General features: G+C 42.3%; 1 protein-coding gene across 1 annotated transcript in view; it reads left to right on the forward strand.

Moving 5' to 3' along the window:
• Positions 1 to 27,855, forward strand: part of HYDIN (HYDIN axonemal central pair apparatus protein) — a 347,975-nt gene that overhangs the window by 196,154 nt on the left and 123,966 nt on the right. Inside the window, 2 exon segments of the mRNA XM_069548980.1 lie at positions 5,256 to 5,399; positions 14,818 to 15,131. Of these exon segments, the coding sequence (XP_069405081.1) occupies positions 5,256 to 5,399; positions 14,818 to 15,131 (458 nt within the window).

Here is a 27,855-nt window from a genome sequence, read left to right on the forward strand (position 1 = left end):
TGCCAGAAGATGAATAAGAGAGCTTATTGGCTAGTATGCATGATGAGATGTATTAACACAATTCAATTCAAGTCAACAAATCATGTGTCAGCACTTAGACACAGCAAAAACTCTAACATTTCACAGACTGGTGGAGAATGAAGAAGAAGTAGGATTGTGGTTTCAGTTACAGGATCCTAAACTGACTTGGTATCAAGAGATACCTGAAATAACAGGCAAGTTTGGCCTTGGAATACAAAATGAAGCAGGGAAAAGGCTAACAGAGTTTTGCCAAGAGAATGCCCTGTTCAAAGCAAACACCGTCTTCCAACAACACAAGAGATGATTCTACGTGTGGACATCACCAGATAGTCAATACCAAAATCAGATTGATTATATTCTTTGCAGCCAGAGATGGAAAAGCTCTATACAGTCAGCAAAAACAAGACTGGAAGCTGACTGTGGCTCAGATCATGAACTCATTATTGCCAAATTCAGACTTAAATTGAAGAAAGTAGGGAAAACTACTAGACCATTCAGATATGACCTAAATCAAATCCCTAATGATTATATAGTGGAAGTGACAAATAGATTCAAGGGATTAGTTCTGACAGACAAAGTGCCTAAAGAACTGTGGGCGGAGGTTCATGACGTTGTGCAGGAGGCTGTGTATCCCCAAGAAAAAGAAATGCAAAAAGGCAAAATGGTTGTCTGAGGAAGTCTTACAAATAGCTGTGAAAAGAAGCAAAAGGCAAAGGAGAAAAGGAAACATACACCCATTTGAATGCAAAGTTCCAAAGAATAGCAATGAGAGATAAGAAAGCCTCCCTAAGTGAAAGAAATAGAGGAAAACAAAAGATTAGGAAAGACTAGAGATCTCTTCAAGAAAATTAGAGATACCAAGCAAGGGAACATTTCATGCAAAGATGGGCACAATAAAGAACAGAAATGCTACGGACCTAACAGAAGCAGAAGATATTAAGAAGAGGTGGCAAGAATACATAGAACTATACAAAAAAGATCCTTATGACCCAGATAACCACGATGGTATGATCACTCACCTAGAGCCAGACATCCTGGAGTGCAAAGTCAAGTGGGTCTTAGGAAGCATCACTATGAACAAAGCTAGTGGAGGTGGTAGAATTCCAGCTGAGCTATTTCAAATTCTAAAAGATGATGCTTGAAAGTGCTGCACTCAAAATGCCAGCGAATTTGGAAAACTCAGCAGTGGCCATAGGACTGGAAAAGGTCGGTTTTCATTCCAATCCCAAAGAAAGGTAATGCCAAGGAATGTTCAAACTATTGCACAATTGCACTTATCTTACATGCTAGCAAAGTAATGCTCAAATTTCTCCAAGCTAGGCTTCAACAGTATGTGAATCTAGAACTGCCAGTTGTTCAAGCTGGATTTAGAAAAGGCAGAACCAGAGATTAAATTGCCAACATCTGTTGGATCATAGAAAAAGTAAGAGAGTTCCAGAAAAACATCTACTTCTGCTTTATTGACTATGCCAAAGCCTTTGACTGTGTGGATCACAACAAATTGTGGAAAATTCTTCAAGAGATGGGAATACCAGACCACTTTATCTGCCTCCTGAGAAATCTATATGCAGGTCAAGAAGCAACAGTTAGAACCTGACATGGAACAACAGACTGGTTCCAAATTGGGAAAGGAGTACATCAAGGCTATGTATTGTCACCCTGCTTATTTAACTTATATGCAGAGTAGATCATGCAAAATGCCAGGCTGGATGAAGCACAGCTCGAATCAAGATTGCCCAAAAAATATCAATAACCTCAGATATGCAGATGACATCACCCTTAGGACAGAAAGCAAAGAGAAACTAAAGAGCCTCTTGTTGAAAGTGAAAGAAGAGAGTGAAAAAGTTGGCTTAAAACTCAACATTCAGAAAACTTAAGATCATGGCATCTGGTCCCATCACTTCATGGCAGATAGATGGGGAAGCAATGGAAACCGTGAGTGACTTTATTTTCTTGGGCCCCAAAATCACTGCAGATGGTGACTACAGCCATGAAATTAAAAGATGCTTGTTCCTTGGAAGGAAAGCTATGACCAACCTAGAGAGTGTATTAAAAAGCAGGAACATTACTTTGCTGACCAAGGTCCATCTAGTCAAAGCTATGGTTTTTCCAGTAGTCATGTATGAATGTTAGAGCTGGACCATAAAGAAAGCTGAGCGCTGAAGAATTGATGCTTTTGAACTGTGGTGTTGGAGAAGACTCTGGAGAGTCCCTTGGACTAAAGGGTGGTCAAACCAGTCAATCCTAAAAGAAATCAGTCCTGAATATTTATTGGAAAGACTGGTGCCGAAGTTTCAATACTTTGGCCACCTGGTGTGAAGAACTGACTCATTGGAAAAGACCTTGATGCTGGGAAAGATTGAAGGCAGGAGAAGAGGGTGATGACAGAGGATGAGATGGTTTGATGGCATCACGGACTTGACGGACTGGAGTTTGGGCAAGGAACAGGAGATGGTGATGGACAGGGAAGCCTGGCGTGCTACAGTCCATGGCTTCGCAAAGAGTGGGTCCATGGTATTGCAAAGAGTCGGTCCATGGGGTCGCAAAGAGTCGGACACGACTGAGCGACTGAGCTGAACTAAAACTGACTTGACAGTCTCCCTGAGACACAAAGAAAATACTACAAGAATTCCTGCTGCAGCTATCAAGCTTTCATTGCTGTTTTAAATTCTTCCTGTTTTAAAGTAATCAGGAAGGATATTTACTGGTGACAGCTGTGCCAAATTTGGTGGCATCATATTTTCTCTAAATGTAGCCATTCAGAGAAAATTCAGTGAGGATTTATTGAATAGTTATTCTGTGCCAGACATTGCAGTGTATGCAGCTTAGTTGCTTATTAGATTACTTTTTCCAAAGTGCATAAACATGTGTGGATAGTGTTCCTTTTCTTTATTTTCTTAAGCCTTGTTTTTAGTTAATGCATATTCCTGTTTAAATGTCTTTTGTTTAGATTTACCACTGGAATAAAACAGCAAATATTTTGAATGTGACAGTAACTTGTTGAACTTAAGAAATGAATTGAGTCATAAGGCCCTGTTCGTTTTTGCCTTTCTCTACTTCCTCCCAAATGTCACAAGTTTGCAATCTGCCCTACTACTGTATTTTTCATTGTTCATTTCCTGCTCACATTGAATCCATATCAGGGGCAATGAAGAAGTGTGACTTCATTACCCAGGATGTGCAGAAGACCTGTTAGGTCTTGGTATTCAGGTTGAATTGCATAATACCTGGTTATCCATTCTTGTCTCCTTGTTTTTGGCTCAAGGCAATGTATCTGATTTAGCCCATTAGGCTATAATGATACCAAGCCTGCCTATGAGAAGAATTTGTCTATAACCGTTTCCTCAGTTTTGATCTACTGTGTAACTGTTGTACTATTCATAAGCCACAGAGATGACACCACATCTCTGTGGAATTGAAAAGGTCATTTGAAACTAGCAGTCAAGTTTGCTTCATGAAGTCCAGCAGCAAATCCTGTCTGCTGATATTTGGCGAGACAAACAAGCCAGAAGGGGTCATTTTAAAATAGAGCAGGTTCTCCGTGCATCGACTCTTTCTCAGCACTGTCCTCTAAATGGCCTCTTGCCAAAACAACCGAGTATGGCTTTTTCTCTTCAAAGCTACCTGCAGTGACACAGCAGGCTGGGGGGAAGGTCGAAGGTGCTGCTCCATCCCTCCCCAACTATGCAGTCTGCGAGTGCACAGTGAACCCAGGACCCATGTCACCATGTTAGAGGGAGAGAAACAGGGGCAGCTTCTCTTGGGAGGTTTGAACACTGAAGGAATGTCGGGCATCCGCAAAGGGCTAGTGGGGTGCAATTGAGGCAGAAGGCTCAAGCCAACTTTATGGACTGAACATTGTGTCCCCCCAAAATTCATATGTTGATACCCTAATTCCTTATGTAGTGTTGTAAGTGGGCTTTGAGGGTATAAGATCGTGGAGGTGGAGCCCTCATGAGTGGAATTAGTGCCCTTATAAGAAGAGACAAGGGAGACGATCTCGCTCTCAGCCATGGGAGGACACAGTGAGGAGACTGCCATCTGCAAACCGAGAAATGGGCTCCCTCCAGACACTGGATGTGCTGGCACCTTGATCTTGGCCTGGCTAGCCTCCAGAACTATTAGACATCAATGGCTGCCGACTTAAACCACCCAGTCTATGATATTCATTCCAGCAGCCTGAACTGACTAAGACATCATGGACACTGGTCACGCTAGCTCCCTCAGAAAGCCCAGTAGAGGAAAGACTATGCTGGGCAAAGGAGCAGAAACAGAGAAAAGCATGGAATCAGGGGAATTTACCTTAAATTCGAACAAGAGAAAAAGCAAATCAAAACATTGAGGCCTGGGAAAAATAAGCTGGAGTTGTTGGAGGAGACAGGGAGTGAAAGGGAGCTTGTCGTTGGAGGCCAGAGACTGAGGTTTCCGGTCCCCTCCTACTGATATTAAAGGACCCCCTTTCCAAGATGTGCAAGGAATAATATGGATCCCAGAGTCAGAAGGAGAAAACTTCAGTCTGAACAGAAACTTCCAGTTCAAGATCCATTTCTGATGCTTTCTCGAGTTGAAAAATGAAATTTGATCTAACAGAATGAAAGGTGCTTCTAAATCACCTCTCCCAGTGTTATCAGGAAAATTTATAGAAAACAGTTATGAGCATTTCTGATATAGCAAGGTGAGTATATTTGCAAGTTGGGTGTTTTAAGTATTAAAAAAAATATTGTGTAAGGAAAAAATGTTTTATTCATGATAGTGGTGCATGGATTCTTCCTTAAGATACCACTAACTTTTTAAACTTTTGTTTTATGATGCTGTGGAAGCTTCTGTAGTAGTAGTTCTATTCAGAGGCATGGCTTATATAGGGTTTTTTTTAACCAGGTAACAAGGAAGTAAGACAATCTAATCTGTATTTTCTGGCTTAACGTAGGATCATTTCTAGTGAGACAGATAGATAGATAGATACATACATACATAGACAATTCTATACCTGTGTTTTCATCTATATCCATCCCTTGTTAATGTATGGTAGACCACTGAGACATGAATCTATGTAATATATAGATACATGTTACCTATATTTAGATAGATGGGTAGATAGATGGAGATAATATAAATCCATACATCCATAGATATAAACAGAGAGAAGGCTAAATCAGCTGTTAACAATGAATATCAGACCTTTGTTGCTAAAGGCTTACTGTGGCTTGTTTCCTCTTTTTTTTTTTTTTTTGCAGAAACCTAACACTATCCTAGAACCTGAATACCAGCCCTTGGCCATAAAGAACATTTCCACACTGCCTGTGAATGTGTTGCTCTCCACAGGTGGACCCTTCTTTATCTGCGAGACTGATAAATCCCTACTGCCCTCAACTCCTGAGGTAACTAGACAGCGGGGAGCCATGTGTGTGATAAAGAAAGAGAACAGTATCAGTGCACTGCCAAGTTTCCATCCAGAAAAAAGTGTAAAGAATCTTGGAAACAGAGAGGAAAACTCTAAAATGAGTCAAATTTAGGTTTCAGTTGGTAAGAAAGCTATTATTAATGATGTAAGAACTTCTCACTCTCTATTTTGATCCTTCCTTTCCTGCCTGTGATGATGAAGCTGATCTTTAGAAAATAGTAACTTCCCAGCAATGAGAGGAAAGATCTTAATGTCCCTCAAACTTGACCAAAACTCAAAGCCCAGGCCCTGAACCAGCCAGCCCATCTCCAGATACTGAGAAATGGGAACCAGGCCACAGGAGGAGGCTGTGAGCTCCCCTGGCCCACCGTCTGGGGCTGGATGCGGTATTCCCTGAACAGTCCCACGAGACCATCCATCCTTGGCTGGACATGCGGACACCAGAGGGAATGACTGGGCCCTGCAGCAGGTGGTGCTGCAGAGGGAAGAGGGTTGAAGGAGAGAGCAGCCCCACACTCCATGGTGTTCAGTCTCTCAGGGGGGCAGCTAATGGAGAGATGAGACGGAGGAGGCAGGAAGGGCAGGCAGGGCAGAGGGAGCCTGTGACTGAAGGATATTTGCTGTGGAACACGAGTGGAGATGACTGAGATGTGGAGACGTGCTCGGGGAGACAGGTGTTTGTGGGAGATAGGGGTGAGCCACTGGATGAGAGGGTATTGCAGACAGTGCTGCACCGCCGCCCTCCCCTGCCCTGCCTTCCTCACTGATTCTTGAGGGTCTCATTCAAGCATGACTGCTGGGAGGGGGAAAACAGCTAAGGTCTTTGAACAGAAAAATAAAAGGAGAAGATGATTATAAGCAAGATGCAGATGAAAACCTCCTGCGAGGGAACCTGTGCAAAGAAGAAAAACGCAAAGTACAAACAGGAGTTTTCTACAGTCTCAGAGAAATGACAGACGATATAGCCTGTGTTTAAAAAGAGCTCAAGGACAAGATAACAAGTGTTCAAAGGGGAGAGCAAGAGTGAACTGAGCAGCAGAGGGAAACAAACGGATGAGAAACTGAAAATCCAGAAACGAGCAGTTTTCTCCGCCTTCGGTCAGACCCCATCTTGTCCCTCCTGAAATCTTAATAAGATAAAAGTAGAAATATTCAAAAGGAAAGCCACCCAGACCAGTAAAATGAAAGGAGAAGAGGGTGGTTGTAACCAATTAATGAGAGATTTAAACAAATTCTATAAGATAGAATGAGGAGGGGAGTGGGTAGGCAAAAAGGCAAAGATGTAAAGCATAGGAAATTCTCCAGTGAGGCAAGGCAGTGTTGAGTCCTTCAGCTCAGGTAGCCTGAGCTGAAAGGCACCAGCTGTGAACACAAGGGACCTTGTGTGCACCAGCCAGCTGTCCTGACCAACTCCACTCAGAAGACGTGGGCAGCAGGCTTTCTTCCCAAGACGTAAAGATAAATGTTCTTCAGCAGAAAAACTCATCAAAATGTTCCGGGAATTTAATGTGCCCTGTGTCAATGTCGATACATCAGAATAATCCCTGGTGTCTGAGTTGTGTGCAACTCCTGATCATCCCCTCTCTGACCAAAAAGCTCTTCCAAGGACCCATCCTGCTACCAGAATTGAGAAATGGTAGCCTTGGGACTGTTGGAATGCCAGAGTGGGTCAGGAACGATTGTTTCTTGTAATAAATGGTGTAGTACAGTTCGACCTTGTATATTACTTGCACATGTAACTTTAATAAAAGCATACATAAAATTTTAGAAATAACTCCTACAAATCAACAGGAAAAGTACCAACAACCCAGTGGAAAAATAGGCAAAAGAAATGAACAGAGTTCACAAAAAGAAAAAAGCTCTTAAATATATGAAAGTATGTCCCACTTCACTCATGTTAGAAGAAATGCAAGTTACAATGACTATGAAACACATTTTTTCCTATCAGATTGATAAAGAGCAAAAATTGGATGATGCTCTATGTTAGGGGGCATGTAGAAACACGCACTGTGTTGGGGAAGTATACAGTGGAAGACAGTAGAGCTCTCGCTATCAACATTTTAAATGCCCATACCCTCTGACCTCGTCATTCTACTCCTAGGAATTTATCCTACAGACGTAGAGATAATATATATACAAGGATATTCATTGCAACATTGATTATAAGAACAAAAGACTGGGAGTCAATATCTGTCAATAGGAAATTGCTTAGAAAATGATGGCAGAATTTTATGCTGGAATAAAATGCAGCTATTGAAAAAGAGTGAGGCAGCTCTGTGTGCACTGATGAGTGATTCCCCCAGGGGAAAAAGCAATGTGCAGAACAGGAGTGCATAGTATGCTATCATATATGTAAAAAATAAAGGAATACATGTGATTTTATATTCATGTAATATCTTTACGTTCATACAGGGACAGATAAGACACTTGTGTAATCATAATCGCCTCAGGGGAGGGAAAGAGTTCACTTGAGTAACAGGAGGGGAGATGGGTACATAACATGGTTTTCATTGTCCTGTCTGTTCAAAAATAAAAATGAAATATTGTTTTAAGGATAAAAAAAAAAAAAGGCCACACTTTGTCCTGGAACAAAATGATGTAGAATGTTCAACAGGTAGATATATCTTAGTGAGGTTACCAGTCTTACAATTGACCAAAGAATTCTATGGCTTCTAAAGAGAGGAGACCCACCAAGGAAAGATTTCAGACTTACCTTAGACTATTCCACACTTTCTGATCAATTCTGTTGACCATAAAAGGATGACAGTCAGTTCAGTTCAATCACTCAGTCATGTCTGACTCTTTGCGACCCCATGGACTGCAGCATGCCAGACCTCCCTGTACATCGCCAACTCCCAAAGCTTACTCAGACTCATGTCTGTTGAGTTGATGATGCCATCCCACCATCTCACCCTCTGTCGTTCCCTTCTTCTCCCACTTTCAATCTTTCTCAGCATCAGGGTCTTTTCAAATGAGTCAGTTCTTTGCATCAAGTGGCCAAAGTATTGGAGTTTCAGCTTCAGCATCAGTCCTTCCAATAAACATTCAGGACTGATTTTTAGGACTAACTGGTTTGATCTCCTTGCAGTCCAAGGGGCTCTCAAGAGTCTTCTCCAACACCACAGTTCAAAAGCATCAGTTCTTCGGGGCTCAGCTTTCTTTATGGTCCAAATCTCACATCCATACAAGACTACTGGAAAAACCATAGCTTTCACTAGACAGACCTTTGTCAGCAAAGTAATGTCCCTGCTTTTTAACATGCTGTCTAGATTGGTCATAGCTTTTCTTCCAGGAGCAAGTGTCTTTTAATTTCATAGCTGCAGTCACCATCTGCAGTAATTTTGGAGCCCAAGAAAATAAAGTCTGTCACTGTTTCCATTGTTTCCCTATCTATTTGCTATGAAGGAATGGGACCAGATGCCATGATCTTAGTTTTCTGAATGTTGAGCTTTAAGCCAACTTTTTCACTCTCCTCTTTCACTTTCATCAAGAGGCTCTTTAGTTCTTCTTCACTTTCTGCCATAAGGGTGGTGTCATCTGCATATCTGAGGTTATTGATATTTCTCCTGGCAATCTTGATTCCAGCTTGTCCTTCATCCAGCCTGGCATTTTGTATGATGTATTCTGCATAAAATTTAAGTAAGCAGGGTGACAATACATAGCCTTGATGTACTCCTTTTCCTATTTGAAACCAGTCTGTTGTTCCATGTCAAGTTCTAACTGTTGCTTCATAACCTGAATACAGATTTCTCAGGAGGCAGATAAAGTGGTCTGATATTCCCATCTCTTGAAGAATTTTCCACGCTTTGTTGTGATCCACACAGTCAAAGGCTTTGGCATAGTCAATAAAGCAGAAGTAGACGTTTTTCTGGAACTCTCTTACTTTTTCTATGATCCAACGAATGTTGGCAATTTGATCCCTGGTTCCTCTGCCTTTTCTAAATCCAGTTTGAATATCTGAAAGTTAATGGTTCACTTACTGTTGAAGCCTGGCATGGAGAATTTTGAGCATTACTTTTCTAGTATCTACCAACCTAGATAGCATATTAAAAAACAGAGACATTACTTTGCCAACAAAGTTCTGTCTAGTCAAGGCTATGGTTTTTCCAGTGGTCATGTGCGGATGTGAGAATTGGACTGTGAAGAAGGCTGAGCACCGAAGAATTGATGGTTTTGAACTGTGATGTTGGAGAAGACTCTTGAGAGTCCCTTGGACTGCAAGGAGATCCAACCAGTCCATTCTGAAGGAGATCAGCCCCGGGGTTTCTTTGGAAGGAATGATGCTAAAGCTGAAACTCCAGTACTTTGGCCACCTCATGCGAAGAGTTGACTCATTGGAAAAGACTCTGATGCTGAGAGGGATTGGGGGCAAGAGGAGAAGGGGATGACCAAGGATGAGATGGCTGGATGGCATCACCGACTCAATGGAGATGAGTTTGAGTGAACTCTGGGAGATGGTGATGGACAGGGAGGCCTGGCATTCTGCAATTCATGGGGTCTCAAAGAGTTAGACATGACTGAGCCACTGAACTGAACTGAACTTGCTAGTGTGTGCTGCTGCTGCTGCTAAGTCACTTCAGTCGTGTCTGACTCTGTGCAACCCCATAGACAGCAGCCCACCAGGGTCAGTCCCTGGGATTCTCCAGGCAAGAACACTGGAGTGGGTTGCCATTTCCTTCTCCGATGCATGAAAGTAAAAAGTGAAAGTGAAGTTGCTCAGTCATGTCCGACTCTTGGCGACCCCATGGACTGCAGCCTACCAGGCTCCTCCATCCATGGGATTTTCCAGGCAAGAGTACTGGAGTAGGGTGCCATTGCGTTCTCCATGCTAATGTGTGAGATGAGTGCAATTGTGTGGTAGTTTGAGCATTCTTTGGCATTGCCTTTCTTTGGGATTGGAATGAAAACTGACCCTTTCCCACCCTGTGGCTACTGACGAGTTTTCCAAATTTGCTGGCATATTGAGTGCAGCACTTTCACCTCATCATCTTTTAGGATTTGAAATCGCTCAACTGGAATTCCATCACCTCCACTAGCTTTGTTCATAGTGATGTTTCCTAAGGCCAACTTGACTTCACACTCTAGGATGTCTGGCTCTAGGTGAGTGATCACACCATCAGAGTTATCCGAGTCATAAAGATCTTTTTTGTATAGTTCTTCTGTGTAATCTTGCCATCTCTTCTTAATATCTTCTCCTTCTGTTAGGTGCATAGCATTTCTGCCTATTGAGCCCATCTTTGCATGAAGAGGGCTTCCCTTGTAGCTCAGCTGGTAAAGAATGTGCCTGTAATGTAGGAGACCTGGGTTCCATCCCTGGGTTGGGAAGATCCCCTGAAGAAGGGAAAGGCTACCCACTGCAGTATTCTAGCCTAGAGAATTCCCTGGACTGTATAGTCTATGGGGTCACATAGATCTCCGGTAGCTGGCTGTGATTGTACAGTGGTTAGTACTCTGTGTTGTGGCCACAGCAACCTTGGTTCAAATCTGAGTCCTGGCATTGTGGCAACAATGGTACAGCAAGGGGCCTCTCTTTTCAAATTCCTTTTGGGGCTTCCCTGGTGGCTCAGCGTCTGCCTGCAATGCAGGAGACCCGGGTTCTATCCCTGGGTCAGGAAGATCCCCTGGAGAAGGAAATGGCAACCCACCCCAGTACTCTTGCCTGGAAAATTCCATGGACGGAGGAGCCTGGTAGGCTACAGTCCATGGGATTGCAAAGAGTCGGACATGACTGAGCAACTTCACTTTCTTTCTCATTTTGCATGAAATGTTCCCTTGCTTGGTATTTCTGATTTTCTTGAAGAGATCTCTAGTCTTTCCCATTCTATTTTTTTCCTCTATTTCTTTGCAATGGTCGCTGAGGAAAGTTTTCTTATCTCTCTTTGCTTTTCTTTGTAACTCTGCATTCAAATGGGTATATCTTTCCTTTTCTCCTAACCTTTAACTTTTCTTCCTTTCCCAGCTATTTGTAAGGCCTCCTCAGGCAACCATTTTGCCTTTTTACATTTCTTTTTCTTGGGGATGGTCTTGATTCCTGCCTCCTGTACAATGTCACAAAACTCTGTCCATAGTTCTTCAGGCACTCTGTCTATCAGATCTAATCCCTTGAATCTATTTCTCACTTCCACTGTATAATCATAAAGGATTTGATTTAGGTCATACCTGAATGGGCTAGTGGTTTTCCCTACTTTCTTCAATTTAAGTCTGAATTTGGCAATAAGGAGCTCATGATCTGAGCCACAGTCAGCTCCCGGTCTTTTTTTTGCTGACTGTATTGAGTTTCTCCATCTTTGGCTGCAAAGAATATAATCAACCTGATTTTGGTATTGACCATCTGGTGATGTCCACGTGTAGAGTCTTCTCTTGTGTTATTGGAAGAGGGTGTTTGCTATGACCAGTGCATTCTCTTGGCAAAACTCTATTAGCGTTTGCCCTGCTTCATTCTGTACCCCAAGGCCAATTTGCCTGTAACTCCAGGTATCTCTTGACTTCCTACTTTTGCATTCCAGTCCCCTATAATGAAAAGGACATCTCTTTGGGGTGTTAGTTCTAGGTCTTGTAGGTCTTCATAGAACCATTCAACTTCAGCTTCTTTAGCATTATTGGTTGGGGCATAGACTTGGATTACTGTGATATTGAGTGGTTTGCCTTGGAAACGAATGGAGATCATTCTGTTGTTTCTGAGATTCCATCCAAGTACTGCATTTGAGACTCTGTTGACTATGATGGCTACTCCATTTCTTCTAAGGGATTCTTGCCCACAGTAGTAGATATAATGGTCATCTGAGTTAAATTCACCCTTTCCAGTCCATTTTAGTTCACTGATTCCTAAAATGTTGATGTTCACTGACATGTAATAACTGGCATTTATATACCCTACACTATGTGCCAGGCACTGCTGTGAACATATCACCAATAATATTAACTCATTTCATCCTCTTAGAAAAGAGTTAGGTACTATTACTGCTCCTGTTTTACAGATGGAGAAGCTAAAGGCTAGGAAAGGCAAGCAACTTCGCCCAAGTTCACAGAGTAACTAACTGGCATAGCCAGAATTTGAACCCAAGCAGTCTGACTCCAGAGTCCATGACCTTACAATTAATATCCCTTATATAAGAATTTTTCATAATTTTTAAAGTGCACACATGATTTTTAAATTAGTCTAATTCCATTTTTGTAAAATTTTACTTATCCATTCATCATGTCTGGACTAATGTTTTACCAAATATGATCTCTGAGGAATAATATCTGGTGAAATTTTAGATAAGTTTGTGGCTTCTTCTTTGTGCTTTTGTATTTAAACACTAAGCATTACAATGCCTAGTGCTGCAGGTGCCATGGTCTACAAAAATGGCTTCTAAACTGTGCCAAGCCACCTGTGCCAAGTGGCTGGCAAGGCTCTCAGAGGAGATTAGCCAACTGGGGAGTCATTACCCTCTCTCTGACTCTTCAATCGGGTGATTGGCTTTATCCACTGAAGCCATCTGATCATGTCAGTGAAGTACATGGTTAAATACCTGAACCTTAAAACTCAGTGGAGAGGAAAGTGCTCTGTAAACAGATTGTTCCTGTGCTGTATTCTTCCTGACTTCCTCAGGGCACTTTTTACAAAACCAGGAGCTGGCTTTCATGCTGATTAAATGTGAGGATTAAGGGATTCCTAAAAAAGTGAACTCAGGGCCAGGCTTTCTATGGGGAGGTGTTTCTGTGGCCTTGGTATCAAGGAACACATGGGGATTTGAATCAGAGAAGAGAACAAACACAATCTCCTGAACAAACTCTGTACAGCTCTGGAGTGTCATTTTAAGTTGAATAGAAAACAGCGGAAAGTGAATAACACTGTGCGAAGTGTTAGAATTGCAAACGTTAGAAAAGAAATTAAATTACCTAATCTATCCCTTTCTGGGTCACCGTCTACAAAACTCCTCCCCCAGTCCTTTAGAAAGCCTTTTTAAAATTTTTCTTAAGCAAAGAACATTTCCCACTTATCTAGGAAGAGCGTTTTGCAATCTAATTTATTTTCAGTTTTTATATTATTTTCAGAATATTTTATATTAGCCATTCATTGCAGACTTTCCTTTCACAACTCCTCAATCCTTAGAACCTCACAACGTTTATCAAAATCTCTTCTTTCAAATGATTTTTCTCCAATTTTTTCTTGCTTTCATTTTCAACTATTGAAAAATATGTATGTGCATAGAGATTGAGATGGAGATGGATACATATAGATATTGCTATCAGTATGTCAGCTGTTTATGTAAACTGTGGATGCATGGTTATGGTTAAACTGTGTGTGTGTGTATGTATATATATATATACATATATGTGTGTATGTATGTGTTTCTTGCTAACGTGTGTGTCTATATGTATGTATATGTATGTGTGTGCACATCAGTCAGTTCAGTTCAGTTGCTCAGTCATGTCCGACTCTTTGCGACCCCATGAATTGCAGCACACCAGGCCTCCCTGTCTGTCATCAACTCCCGGAGTTCACTCAAACTCATCCGCATCGAGTCGGTGATGCCATCCAGCCATCTCATCCTCTGTTGTCCCCTTCTCCCCCTGCCCCCAATCCCTCCCAGCATCAGGGTCTTTTCCAATGAGTCAACTCTTCGCATGAGGTGGCCAAAGTACTGGAGTTTCAGCTTTAGCGTCAGTCCTTCCAATGAACACCCAGGAGTGATCTCCTTTAGAATGGACTGGTTGGATCTCCTTGCAGTCCAAGGGACTCTCAAGAGTCTTCTCCAACACCACAGCTCAAAAGCATCAATTCTTCGGTGCTCAGCTTTCTTCACAGTCCAACTTTCATATCCATACATGACCACTTGAAAAACCATAGCCTTGACTTGACGGACCTTTGTTGGCAAAGTAATATCTCTGCTTTTCAATATGCTATCTAGGTTGCTCATAACTTTTCTTCCAAGGAGTAAGTGTCTTTTAATTTCATGGCTGCAGTCACCATCTGCAGTGATTTTGGAGCCCCCCAAAATAAAGTCTGACCCTGTTTCCAGTGTCTCCCCATCTATTTCCTATGAAGTGATGGGACTGGATGCCATGATCTTAAATTTCTGAATGTTGAGCTTTAAGCCAACTTTTGCACTCTCCTCTTTCACTTTCATCAAGAGGCTCTTTAGTTCTTCTTCACTTTCTGCCATAAGGGTGATGTCATCTGCCTATCTGAGGTTATTGATATTTCTCCAAGCAGTCTTGATTCCAGCTTGTGCTTCATCCAGCCTGGCATTTCTCATTATGTACTCTGCATATAAGTTAAATAAGCAGGGTCACAATATACAGCCCTCACATGAAATAACTTTGGTTGCCCTATTTCATATATCAGGTTGTAAATGCATAGTGTAGAGATTGGTAACTCCCCATTATCTTTTTTTTTTTTTTTGTAGCCTGTTAAACTGGAAGTCGGTGAAGTAAAAGACCTGCTGGTCAGATTTGACCCTTCCTACAAAAATGATCTGAACAACTGGGTGGCTGAAGAAGTTTTAGCCATCAAGTATGTGGAGCATCCTCAAGTGGACATCCTGCACCTGCGTGGAGAAGTGAATTACCCCAACCTCACCTTTGAGACCATGGAGCTGGATTTTGGCTGTATCTTGAATGACACTGAGGTGATCCGCTACGTCACAATCACCAACTGCAGCCCCCTGGTTGTGAAGTTTCGCTGGTTCTTCCTGGTGGACAATGAGGAAAATCAGATAAGGTACCAACCAGCAGGGCAATCCTGCAGAGCTCTCCTGTGCTTTCATTTTTTTTTAAATCTCCTTTGGACTTTGCACTGAGTTTGCTGTATTCTGAGTCCCAGTCTTCCATGAATATTCTCCTTTTTTAACTTCTGTTTATTTATCTCTGGCTTTGCTGCATGCAAGCTTTCTCTAGTTGCAACAAGCAGGGCTACTGTTCAGTGGCAACGCCTGGGTTTCTCACTGTGATGGCTTCTCTTGTTGCGGAGCGCAGGCTCCGGGGTGTGTGGTCCTTCAGTTGTTGCAGCTCCTGGTTCTAGAGCACAGGCTTCAGTGGTTGTGGTTTATGAGCTTAGTTGTTCCGCGACACGTGGAATCTTCCCAAACCAGGACTGAACCAGTGTTGCCTGCATTGGCTGGTGGATTCTTAACTGCTGGACCACCAGGGAAGCCCTCAATAATGCTTTCAGTTGAGATAAAGTTCCACAACTAATCACTGACAGAGGAACAAAGAGCCATGGTCCATCGTCGGTTTCACAGGAAAAGCAGAAAAAATATTCTTGAAAGCCCCAATTGCCACTAGATGAACAAAGTGATATCCCTAAGCCTGCTCTAATTTTGAATCTAATGGTTGGATCATTAGAGATTTATCACTGAAAATACTCTTTGTCAAGTTTCCTTAATAAGCATTTCAAACTCAAAGCACAAACTGAGTAGGACAATACATGAGGCGTGTGCTCCCCTGAACTCTACCTTCTGCATGTTTCAGTGGGTTTTGTTCTGACCCGTAAATGTACATTATATGTATAGACATATACTCATACGTGGGAGTGTATGTGAGAGATGGAAAGCACTGAAAGGGAAAAGCTGTCTTCACAATATTTAGGTTTAAAAGTGTCTCTCCTTTTCACTTAGAAGCTAAATCCAACTTAATTTGAAAAACACCCCTTTACAGAAATGGAAACAGCCTATTTCATTCAGGCCTTTTAGTAACAGTTTCATCTGGGTCAAAAGCCACATTGGTGGCCAGGATGAATGGGCTTCTGCATGTTTCCCTGTTGGATGTTTGGACAGCTCAGTTTTCAACACCTGAATATGAACAGCCATTCTTAACTGGGAATATCTCATGTTGTTTCTTGGCTAGTCGATGCTTCCTATACACAGTCCTCATCTTGTGTATGACAGCCATCCTTTCCTTTAGCATGCCTGTTTCCATGGTAACTATGGCTTGCTCTGGATGTCTTCCATAAACATCTGATGATAACCCAGTGTAGCACTGAAGCCGGTTCAGAGCCTGAGTTGATCGAGCCTAGTCATTTAGGTGTCAACGGCTGACTGTCCAGGTTTGGGATGAAATTTTGTAGATGGTGAACGTTTAAAATAATTATGGAAAAATCAGTCAACCTGATCTAATGAGTTCCGACTACCAGATCGTAGAAGTTATTCTGATGCAACACAGCTAAATGAATTTATTCCATCTGGGAGCAGGGGACATGCTTTATTTATTTTTTTGTTTTCGAGAAGCCATTTCCATAATTTAAAATGATGACATTTTGAAAATGTACTTGGCCAGTACTAGAGGTGATACACTTAATTTTTCATTGGCTTAAGCACTCATTTGACCTTTATTTCCCTTTCTTCTTTGTCTTCTAATATCTTGTTGTTGAGCCTCTTGCTTGTATTTCATTTGTTCATTCAGAGAGTCTCTCGGAAACCATTTGATAAGTGACTCTTACACACCAAATGCTTTGTGAGGCATCAGAGATACAGAAGTAAGACATGATCCCTGGACTGAGGCTGTTGGGGAGGCAGGTGTGTAAACCATGGTGGGCACGTGGTGGTGCCAGGCTCTATGAGCGGCCATGGGGATGAGTGCTCACAGGAGTCAGAGAAGACTGCGCTGCAAAGCACAGTTAAATGCTCTAGTCAGAGAAGCCCAGAAACATTCTCAGTTACAGAAATAGCAGGTATAGAAGTTAGGATTCATGGATTCTGCCACAAGTGACAGGAAACCTGGCTCTATGTGAAAACAAAAAACAGAGTTCATTCACTGGTTGCCACAGCTCAGAATTCCAAGTTCATTTTGGCTTCTGGCCTGGCTTAAAGGAAAGACTCAAAGAATGTCCCTGGTGCCAGTCTCCCTGTCTCAGCTCTGCTCTCCTTCACGCGTTAGCCATGTTCTCAGTGCTGCCAGCACGCCTGGGGCCATGTCTGTGTGATTCTGAGCCACTGGAAAGGAAGATAAGCCTTGGTCCCAGAACTTCCAGGAAATTCACCCTGATGGGACCACCTTAAATCACCTTCCCTCCCCTCACCAGTCCCTGTCGGGAGAGGGTGAAGCACTTGATTAGCGTTGACCTGATTGTGTGCCCCATGCCAAGGGCTGCACTGGTGACTCAGAACCATGTGGACTGAAAGGGTGGGAGTGGGGCACGTCTCCAGACAAAAGCTGCAATCTGGGGGGAGGAATGTGGGAAAAGCAGATGGTACACACTTGTCAGTGTCCACAGGGACCACAGCACAGACTTCATTGGTACGGGGCAGTCGGGGAGAGGAGTCTGGGCAGGTGGACTGGCGGAAGCACATGAGAGGCCTGGGATTCCATGATAAGGACCTTAGACTCTTTCTTGGAGGCACTGCTGGGATGTGTAATCAGGAGCGTGATAGAGACAGGTTTTCTTGGAAAAATAACCCTTAGTAGCATTCAGCACAGTGGTTTAACCCTTCCTTCCTGAAACATAATGCCTTTCATGTCTTGAACAGCACCATACTCTCCTGCTTTTCCTCTCGTCCCCTCGACTGACTACCGCTACTCTTGGCCAGCAACAGCTGGAGTTGTGGGGACACAGGGCTCCCTCCTGGGCCTTCTGCTCCTCCTGGAGCCGCCCCACCCACAGCTTCACTTAGCTCCTGTGGCAGAGGCTTCCGAATGGGTATCTCCTCCTAGAACCCTCGGAGCTGCAAGTTTGCCTTCTTGACGTCTCCCATGGCTGTTTAATAGGTGGCTCATGTCCGGTGGACCCCACTCCAAACTCAGGCTCCACCCCCTCCCTGCTTCTCCTCCAGGGCCCCTGTTCCAGTAAATGACTCCACTGTCCTCCTGGGAGGCATCTAGACTTCTTCCTCTTTCTTGTCCCATGTACCCCATCAAATCCATCACCAAATTCTACCTATTCCACCTTCTAAAAACCTCTCATTCCCATGTCCATGGTTGTTACACTAATTGAAGGTACCTTTGCCTCTTCCCTGGACTGTTGTGACAGCCTCTGACCGGGCTCTCTGGCTCTACTCCTGTGCCACAGTCCATCACTCCCTCCGCAGCCAATGATGAGCACGTCACTGCCATGGTTTTAAGCCTTTGAGGACACCCGTGCTTTTTGAGATTAAGTACAAATACTCACTGTGTTCTTCAAGGCTCAACATGTACCACCTCTGCATTCCTCTCCGTTTTCCTCACTTTGCTGTCCGCTACCTCCTTGACACCGTTCTGTTTGCTCACATGCCAGCCTCTTTCCTGCCCAGTGCTGTTGTTGCCTCACGCCTTCTCTCTGCTGGAAGCTCTACCTGCTCACTTAGCTGGCCCTGCTGCCTCGTCAAGTCTCAGCTTAAACTTCCTTCCCTGAGAAGCCTTCTCTAAGACCCTTCCCTACTGGAGGGCCCCTGTCATAGGCACCAGTAGCCCGTCTCCTCCGTGACTCATCACATTTGAACTCTGGCTAAGGTTCAACTCCCCTGCTGGCTCTTAATCCCTGTGAGACTAGGAAGCACATCTGACCTGTGGCCTCTTTATCCCTGGGCCCAGCACAGTCCATAGCACAGAGTGAGTCCTCAAAGAATATTTTGTAATTAATCAACTTCTCTCCCTGCCCCTGGTGTTTGTAGTGAGAGGAGAGTCATTTCATGACTGGTTTAACATTCTTTTCTGTCAACTTCCTGGCACCTGCCAAATGGAGGTTCAAGGCATAAATGTTACCTTGCATAGAAAAAAATGCCACTTGCTGTCCAGACAGACTCTGTCTGGACAGCCCGTCAGGAAAACATGAACCACTCATTGACTAAAGGTCACATTTATCAGATATACCAACACAAACCTTTCATTTCCAATCAGAATTCCTCTAACCCTCACAACTAATAAAAGAAACAAAAGCGCTAAAAGAGGATTTTCTTTTTTATTAGACAGGATATGAGGAGACCTTGACAGTGTAAATATTCCTGCCTATCACAGCACACATATATCACACCCAAGGGAGTGTGTGTGTGTGTGTGTGTGTGTGTGTGTGTGTGTACATGTGTGCAGGCATGTGTCTGTGCATTTGGGAGTTTATGTATATGTGTGAGATTTTGTAGGCAATTCTGACTCAGACATTCAAAGCAGTTCTCTTGTTTGAGCATAATTTTTGTTCTAAAAATTTTTCCATCTCATATCACACATAAAAACAAAGATGTGAAGTGGGCAAGTGTGTTTGGTAAGTACTCTGTAAGCCTGCCATTGTCTGAAACCCACTCATCTAGGTGAGTCCCTGTGCATGACAGGGTTCTAGGCTGACTCTGGTAGATGACAGTCCAGTTGCTCATGTGTAGTGAGGAAGCTGGGGTGACATCAGGACTGGGCACGGCTGCTGGCCTGACCAGTGCTATAGGAATGTACCCTTTCTTTGGCCTGACTGCTCAGCTGGATAAGAATATGATGTTTCATGGCATCTGTGTAGAAGGAGAGCAAAGGAACACCCACACTCAAACCAGGCTTTGCTCTGAAGAGACCAGAGAGAGCCAAGCAGATGCTGGCTCAGCTGGCATCCATGCCCAGACTAAGAGCTGCAGGCTGACGCGATGTTAGAACTTCGAGCATGTGGGCCACATGGTCCCCAAGGACAGCTTTGCCTTTTCATTTCCAAATCAGATTATAAATAAATCAAATACAAGAGCCTAAGGGAGCCCAGCCTGACAGCAAAAGAACATGTATTGTTCTCGCACTGATTTTTCTGTGGTGAGCGTCATTTATCCAATATTGTGATTGTAAGAGGAGAGTGGAATGGCTGGAAGCACGATAGAGAGATGCTCATTGCCTGGAGGCTTCTGTCTGTTTCTTCATCACCCCTCACTCTGTCTTGCCTTGGAAGTGGAACTTTTTAAAGACACGGAGTCAATGGTAGCTGAGGTCCTGGGCTGTGGAATTGGACCTGGCTGGGTATGTCCTCCTAGGTCTGTCCTCCTAAATGTGTGACCCTGTGCCCTGGTTTACTTACCTGTGAAAGGGGGTGATGCAGAAACTGAAAAGAGTTGTTGTGAGCACTAAATGCTTGTGAAGTGCATGTGTCTCCGAGATGACACTCTAAAGAAAAATCTGCAATTGGTGGCTGTTTTCAGGTCTCAAAAGGTTCCTTCGTCTCTGTTCCTTCCCACCAAGGGCTGCTAAGCGAAACCCTCCCCAGGACCCTAAGCGTCAGAACCACATGATCTTTAGACACCGAGATAATGGACTCAGACCCCTTTTCCTTCTAAAGGGTAGAAACTCACTTCCCTGTACCAGGCCACATTCACCAAGGCTGAAGCCGAGCCTTCACAGGCCACAGGCCGAGTGTGGGCAGGATGGCCAGGCCCAGCATGCCTCCCTGTCCTCCCCACCACTCCTCTCCACAGTCAGGTAAGCCCAAACTCACGGTCAAGGACAGGCCCTTGCTTTGCCCAAGGGCCCAATCAAGAAAACAAAAATGTTTAGGGGGAAAATAAAACGAGGCTTTATTTTTCTTTCAGAACAGAAACAATTTTATTGAGTCCCCTGGGGCAGGCACTGGGTATCCTTGCACCCCAGCCTTCCAGGGCTGCTCACTATGCTGAGAGCCTGGCCTCTGTGCAGCCTCCCACTCAGCCACCTGCCCCACCTGACTTGGTGGATGGCTGACAGTCCCTGAGCCTCGGCTTCCTCATCTGAAACGAGGGCGATTGTAATGGCAGCTCCCACATATGGACGTGGTGAGGCTTGACTCCACCCCTATTCAGAGCATAGATCTTTGCCCATCACATAATACATGATCAGGAAGTGTCAGGTGTTATTCCTTTATTGAGGAAATCAGTGGATTGGCACCCCAGTGTAAACACAGGACCTATTTGAGAAGCAGCGTCCCAGAGTTGGCTTGGAGATACCTTCTCCTGAAATCAGTCAGAAGCTACAGAGCCTGAGGGCCACAGGTTATCGCTTGCTGGCCTGAGCATTTATCCCTTTCATAAGTAACCCTGTCCCTTCCCCCGAGGCCCTAAACCTCTCAGAATCCTTTAAACTTCTGCAGTCATGGTTTCTTCTTTGCCACCTTCCAGGGAAGTTTGTAAAAGAAATTATGGAGCCTGAGGGCTAGAGGGCAAGCAGCTCTGTTGAGGGAGCAAGAAGGTCAGAAAAGGGAACAGAAGTGGCCACAGATAGCTTCAGGCAAAGTGCCAAGTCAAGCTCTTAAGCCCCTCCCATACCTCCTTTTTGCCCTAATTCTCCCCCTGCTTGTACTTGAGCCAGAATGATTATTTTACAGCCCAAAGAATGAATCCAGGGCCAACAGGGACTAACCCTTCACCTGTATTAGCTTCCTTCTGCTGCTGTAACAAACCACCATAAGCTGATGCTGGCAGGAAGTAGACAGCACACCTGAAGGATTAGTCTAGATGAGGTTAAGAAAGAGCGCAGAGGCCTGAAGGGATAGGGGGTGAGACTCCTAACCAGAACCTCCGTGACCTCCCTCACCAGTTGCAGGATGTCCTGTGACCTGTCGTGAGTCATGTATGGCTGAGGGTTGAGGGGCAGTTGACCTAAGAATATCCCCTGAGCAGTGGGGCAGAGTACTGGGGGTTAGAACTTCAACATAGTATTTCAAGGGGGACCTTGAATTTAGCTCATAACAGTTTTTAATTAAAAAAATTTAAATCAGCACATGTATGAGTAAACATTCAAAGAGTAAAAAGGTCATGATATCACAAGCTCATGAGCCAGGGAAATGTTAACAATACGACTGGAAGGTTCTGTAGGGCCAGTCAGGTCATGCTAAGAAATTTGACTTTTTTTCAAAATGTAGTGAAAAGCTATGGAAGGGTGTAAAGTAAGAGAGTGACATTGGCTACTGTGAACCAGAAACAGCAGTCCTTAGAATAACTGTAACTGCAAGAGGTCATTATCAGCAGGCCCATTAAAGGAGGGACAGACTCATTAAAGACACTTTCATGGGTATACTTAGGAAAATTATCTGATATAATGTCTAAGATTCAAGAAAGATTTCTGAACTAAGAAAATGGTACATTATGGGTAAACTTTAACTCCATTAACTACATAAAATGATAATAGTAATGTAAAATCTGGGGGATAAATATCATATCAATATAGGACTGAAATAGTGTTCACTATGAAAGAGGAGAAATCAAAGATTTTAGGTCTTTGAATTGTTCCAGAAGAGGGAAAAAGTAAAGGGGACAATTACAGTCAATCCAAAGATAAATTTAAAAATTAGGAGAAGGGGTGACATGGAGAAGATACAGAGAAAATTTTTTTAAATTACAAAATAAAATGATAAATCCAAATGTATCAGTAATTGAAATCAATGTAAATTACACTAGCTAAGAAAATGGCCATGCTTCTGGATTTTACTCACAATTATTTTAAAAAGAGATATCTGAAAAATAAGGACATGGTAATGTAAAAGGATGGGAAAAGATAAAACAGGCATATCTTGAGGGGGAGTTCTGACAAACCTATGACATGTCAGTTAAGATATTCTTAATTTTGTATTATCATTTTTTAAATTTTCATTGGTGAATAGTTGGTTTACAATGTTGTTTCTGTTGCACAGCAAAGTGAATCAGTTATACACATACATATATCTACTCTTGAAAACTTTAGATTCTTTTCCCATATAGGTCATTACAGAGTATTGAGTAGAGTTCCCTGTGCTATAAAATAGGTCCTTATTAGTTATCTCTTTTCTAATGGCAACCCACTCCAGTGTTCTTGCCTGGAGAATCCCAGGGACAGGGGACCCCTGGGCTGCCGTCTATGGGGTCACACAGAGTCGGACACGACTGAAGTGACTTAGCAGCAGCAGCAGCAGTATGTATATGCCAATCCCAATATCCCAGTGTATCCCTCCCCTCCTCCCTGCTTCCCCCAACTCCTGCCCTGGCAACTGTAAAAATAGACTTTAAAACAAACAAAAAAAGCATTGCTAGAGATCAAGAAAGTTGCTAGGTCATTTTTTAAAAGTTCAGTTCACCAGAAAGATATAATAAATCTAAATTCCACATGTCTCAAAACATAACTTCAAAATACTTAAAGCAGATACTCAGAGGACCACAAGTAGAAGTAGACAAATCCACTGTCTTTAATAACACCCTCTCAAGCAGACAGAAAATCAGCAAGACTATATAGTTTGCATTGCCCCATGGAGTAGCCACCAAGGCTCATGTAGCTACTTAAATTAAAAAAATTTTAATTAAAAATGCAGCTCCTTAGTCACACTCACATTTTAAGTGCTGATAACCACATGTGGGTTAGTGGTTATTGTATTTAATACTAAAGATATAGGACATTTCATCACTGCAGAAAGTTTTGTTAGACAACTCTGCTACAGACAACTTGAACACAATTAACAGGCTCAATATAATTGATATATGTTGAACATCCCACTAAGAAAAAACTCGTCCAGCCTTATCGAACATTTGTAAAAAATTACCATATTGAAGAAGGCTGAGCACTGAAGAATTGATGCTTTTGAACTGTGGTGTTGGAGAAGACTCTTGAGTCCCTTGGGCTGCAAGGAGATCCAACCAGTCCATTCTAAAGGAGATCAGCCCTGGGATTTATTTGGAAGGAATGATGCTAGCTGAAACTCCAGTACTTTGGCCACCTCATGCAAAGAGTTGACTCATTGGAAAAGACCCTGATGCTGAGAGGGATTGGGGGCAGGAGGAGAAGGGGATGACAGAGGATGAGATGGCTGGATGGCATCACTGACTCGATGGACATGAATCTGAGTGAACTCCAGGAGTTGGTGATGGACAAGGAGGCCTGGCGTGCTGCGATTCATGGGGTCGCAAAGAGTCGGACACGACTGAGCAACTGAACTGAACTGAACTGAGGGCTTAAATCAATGTGTTATAAATCGATAACAAATAGATATTTACAAGTACATAGGCTTAGACACTTCTGAATAATTTGGGATGAAAAAAATCACAATGAAATTTACTAAATACTTAGATTGAATGACGGGCTTCCCTGGCGGCTCAGCGGTAAAGAATCCACCTGCAATGCAGAAGATGTGGGTTTGATCCCCAGGTTGGGAAGAGCCTCTGGAGAAGGAAATCACAATCCACTCCAGTATTCTTGCCGGGAAAACCCCATCGTCAGAGGTGCCTAGTGGGCTATAGTCCATGGGGTCACAAAGAGTCAGACACAATTTAGTAAATAAACAAGAACAACAGATTGAATGAGATTGGAAAAAAAAATAGTGGTAATAAAAGCTAAAGTATAGTTAAAAATTTTTTTATTGGATTATAGTTGATTTACAATGTTGTGTTAGTTTCAGATGATTCAGTTATGTGTATACATATATTCATTCTTTTTCATCCTCTCACAGAATTTGAGTAGAGTTTCTTATGGCTATATAGTAGGTCCTTGTTGGTTATCTATCTTTTATATAGTAGTTCTGGTTGGTGGTTTAGTCGCTAAGTTATGTCCAACTCTTGTGACGCCATGGACTATAGCCTGCCAGGCTCCTCTGTCCATGGGATTTTCCAGGCAAGAAGACTGGAGTGGGTTGCCATTTCCTTCTCCATTATATAGTAGTATATGTATGTTAATCCCGAACTTCTGATTTGTCCCCCAACCTCCCCATGCTTCCCCTTTGGTTTTCAGTATCTGTAAGTCTTATTTGTTTTATAAATAAGTTTGTTAGTATCATTTTAAAAACTTAGATTCCACATATGAGTGATATCATATGGTATTTATCTTTTGCTGTCTTTAGTGTGATCATCTCTAGGTGCATCCATTTTGCTACAAATGGCATTACTTTGTTCTTTTATGACTGAGTAAATATTCCATTACATGTATATAGCACATCGTCTTTGTCTGTTCCTCTGTTGATGGACATGTAGGTAACTTCCATGTCTCAGCTATTGTGAATAGTGCTGCAGTGAGCATTGGGGTGCATGTATCTTTTCGAAGTATGGTTTTATTCAGATATATATGCCTGGGAGTGAGACTGTTGAATCATATGGTAGTTCTCCAGACTGTTCTCTATAGCGGTTGTACCAGGTTACATTCCCACAAACAGTGTAGGAGGGTCGCTTTTTCTCCACACCCTCTTCAGCACTTACTGTTTGTAGACTTTTTTGATGATGGACATTTTGACTCGTGTAAGGTTATACCTCGTACTTTTGATTTGCATTTCTAGTGATAATTAGTGATGTTGAAAATTTTTTCATATGCTTTTTGGTCATCTGTCTATCTTCTTTGGAGAAATGTCTATTTAGATCTCCTCCCCATTTTTGATTAGGTTGTTTGTTTTTTTGATGTAGAACTGCATGAGCTGTTTGTATATTTTGGCAATTAATCCCTTGTCAGTCAGTCACTTTGTTTGCAAATATTTTCACCCATTCTGTGGGGACAGGCCAGGCATGCTGCTCAGCATTTTTGAATACACAGGACATCCCCCGGCAACAAAGAATTATCTATTCAAAATATTGATAGTGCTTCCACTGACAAACTGTACTTTAGATGCTTATGTTACAAAAGAAGGGAGGCTGAAAATTAAGTTGAACATTTACACCTTTAGAAGTTGGGTAAACAGATAATAAATAAAGTCAGAGAGAATAGACAGAAGGAAACACTAAATGTATGACCAGAAACTGATGAAAGAGAAAATTAAATAAAATACAAAGAATCAACAAAGCCAGGAGAAGAGACTATCAATAAAATTGATAGATTCAAACAAGACTAACCAAAAAAAAAGAAAGACACAACTATTGCTGGGAATACACAAGTGACATAACTACAATTGTAGCAGATATTAAAAGGCTGAAATTTTCATGAGTAACTTTATGGAAAATTTTGAAAATTTGGATAAAATGGATAAATTCCTAGAAAAATATAACTTTTGAAAACTAACTTAAAAAAAAGAAATCCACCATTTCACACCAGTCAGAATGGCTGCAATCCAAAAGTCTACAAGCAATAAATGCTGGAGAGGGTGTAGAGAAAAGGGAACCCTCTTACACTGTTGGTGGGAATGCAAACTAGTACAGCCACTATGGAGAACAGTGTGGAGATTCCTTAAAAAACTGGAAATAGAACTGCCTTATGACCCAGCAATCCCACTGCTGGGCATACACACCAAGGAAACCAGAATTGAAAGAGACACGTGTACCCCAGTGTTCAGTGCAGCACTGTTTATAATAGCCAGGACATGGAAACAACCTAGATGTCCATCAGCAGATGAATGGATAAGAAAGCTGTGGTACATATACACAATGGAGTATTACTCAGCCATTAAAAAGAATACATTTGAATCAGTTCTAATGAGGTGGATAAAACTGGAGCCTATTATACAGAGTGAAGTAAGCCAGAAAGAAAAACACTGATACAGTATACTAACGCATATATATGGAATTTAGAAAGATGGTAACGATAATCCTGTATGCAAGACAGCAAAAGAGACACAGATGTTTAGAACGATCTTTTGGACTCTGTGGGAGAGGGAGAGGGTGGGATGATTTGGGAGAATGGCATTGAAACATGTATAATATCATATATGAAACGAATCGCCAGTCCAGGTTCGATGCATGATACTGGATGCTTGGGGCTGGTACACTGGGACGACTCAGAGGGATGGTATGGGGAGGGAGGTGGGAGGGGGGTTCAGGATGGGGAACACGTGTATACCTGTGGTGGATTCATGTTGATGTATGGCAAAACCAATATAATATTGTAAAGTAATTAACCTCCAATTAAAAAAATTAATTTATATTAAAAAAAAAGAAATCCAAATGGTCTTTAAATCATTGAGGAAATTGAATAGTTTCAAGCTTTTCTATAATAAAACACTAGTCTTGATAGACAAAAGCAAGTTTTTCTAAGCATTCAAGGAACAAATAATTCCAAACTTACACAAATTATTTTCTATATTGCTAATTTTTTATTGAAGTTCAGTTGATGTATAATATTGTATAAATTACAGGTTTATAATATAGTGATTCACAGTTTTAAAGGTTATACTCCACTAATAGTTATTATAAAATATTAGCTATGTTTTCTATGTTATACAGTATGTCCTTGTAGTTTATTTTCTACATTTTACTTCCCTGCCCCAATATTGATCCCATCTTCCCTCTCCCCACTCATAACCACTATTTTGTTCTCTATATCTGTGACTCTGTTTCTTTTTTGTTATATTCACGTTTGTTGTATTTTGTAGATTCCTCGAATATGATATCATATAGTATTTGTCTTTCTCTGTGTGACTTACTTCAGTTAGAATAATGTTGTTATCCATCCATGTTGTTGGAAATGGCAAAATTTCCTTCTTTTATGGCTGAGAAGTATTCCATTACACACACACACGCACACACACACACATATATATATACACACATACACATACACACACACACACACACACATATACACACCACATCTTTATCCCTTCATTTGTTGATTGACACTGAGGTTGCTTCTGTATCTTGGCAATTGTAAATAATGATGCTATGAACACTGAG

The sequence above is a fragment of the Ovis canadensis genome, chromosome 14 (assembly GCF_042477335.2).
Source record: "Ovis canadensis isolate MfBH-ARS-UI-01 breed Bighorn chromosome 14, ARS-UI_OviCan_v2, whole genome shotgun sequence".
NCBI classification, from domain to species: domain Eukaryota; kingdom Metazoa; phylum Chordata; class Mammalia; order Artiodactyla; family Bovidae; genus Ovis; species Ovis canadensis.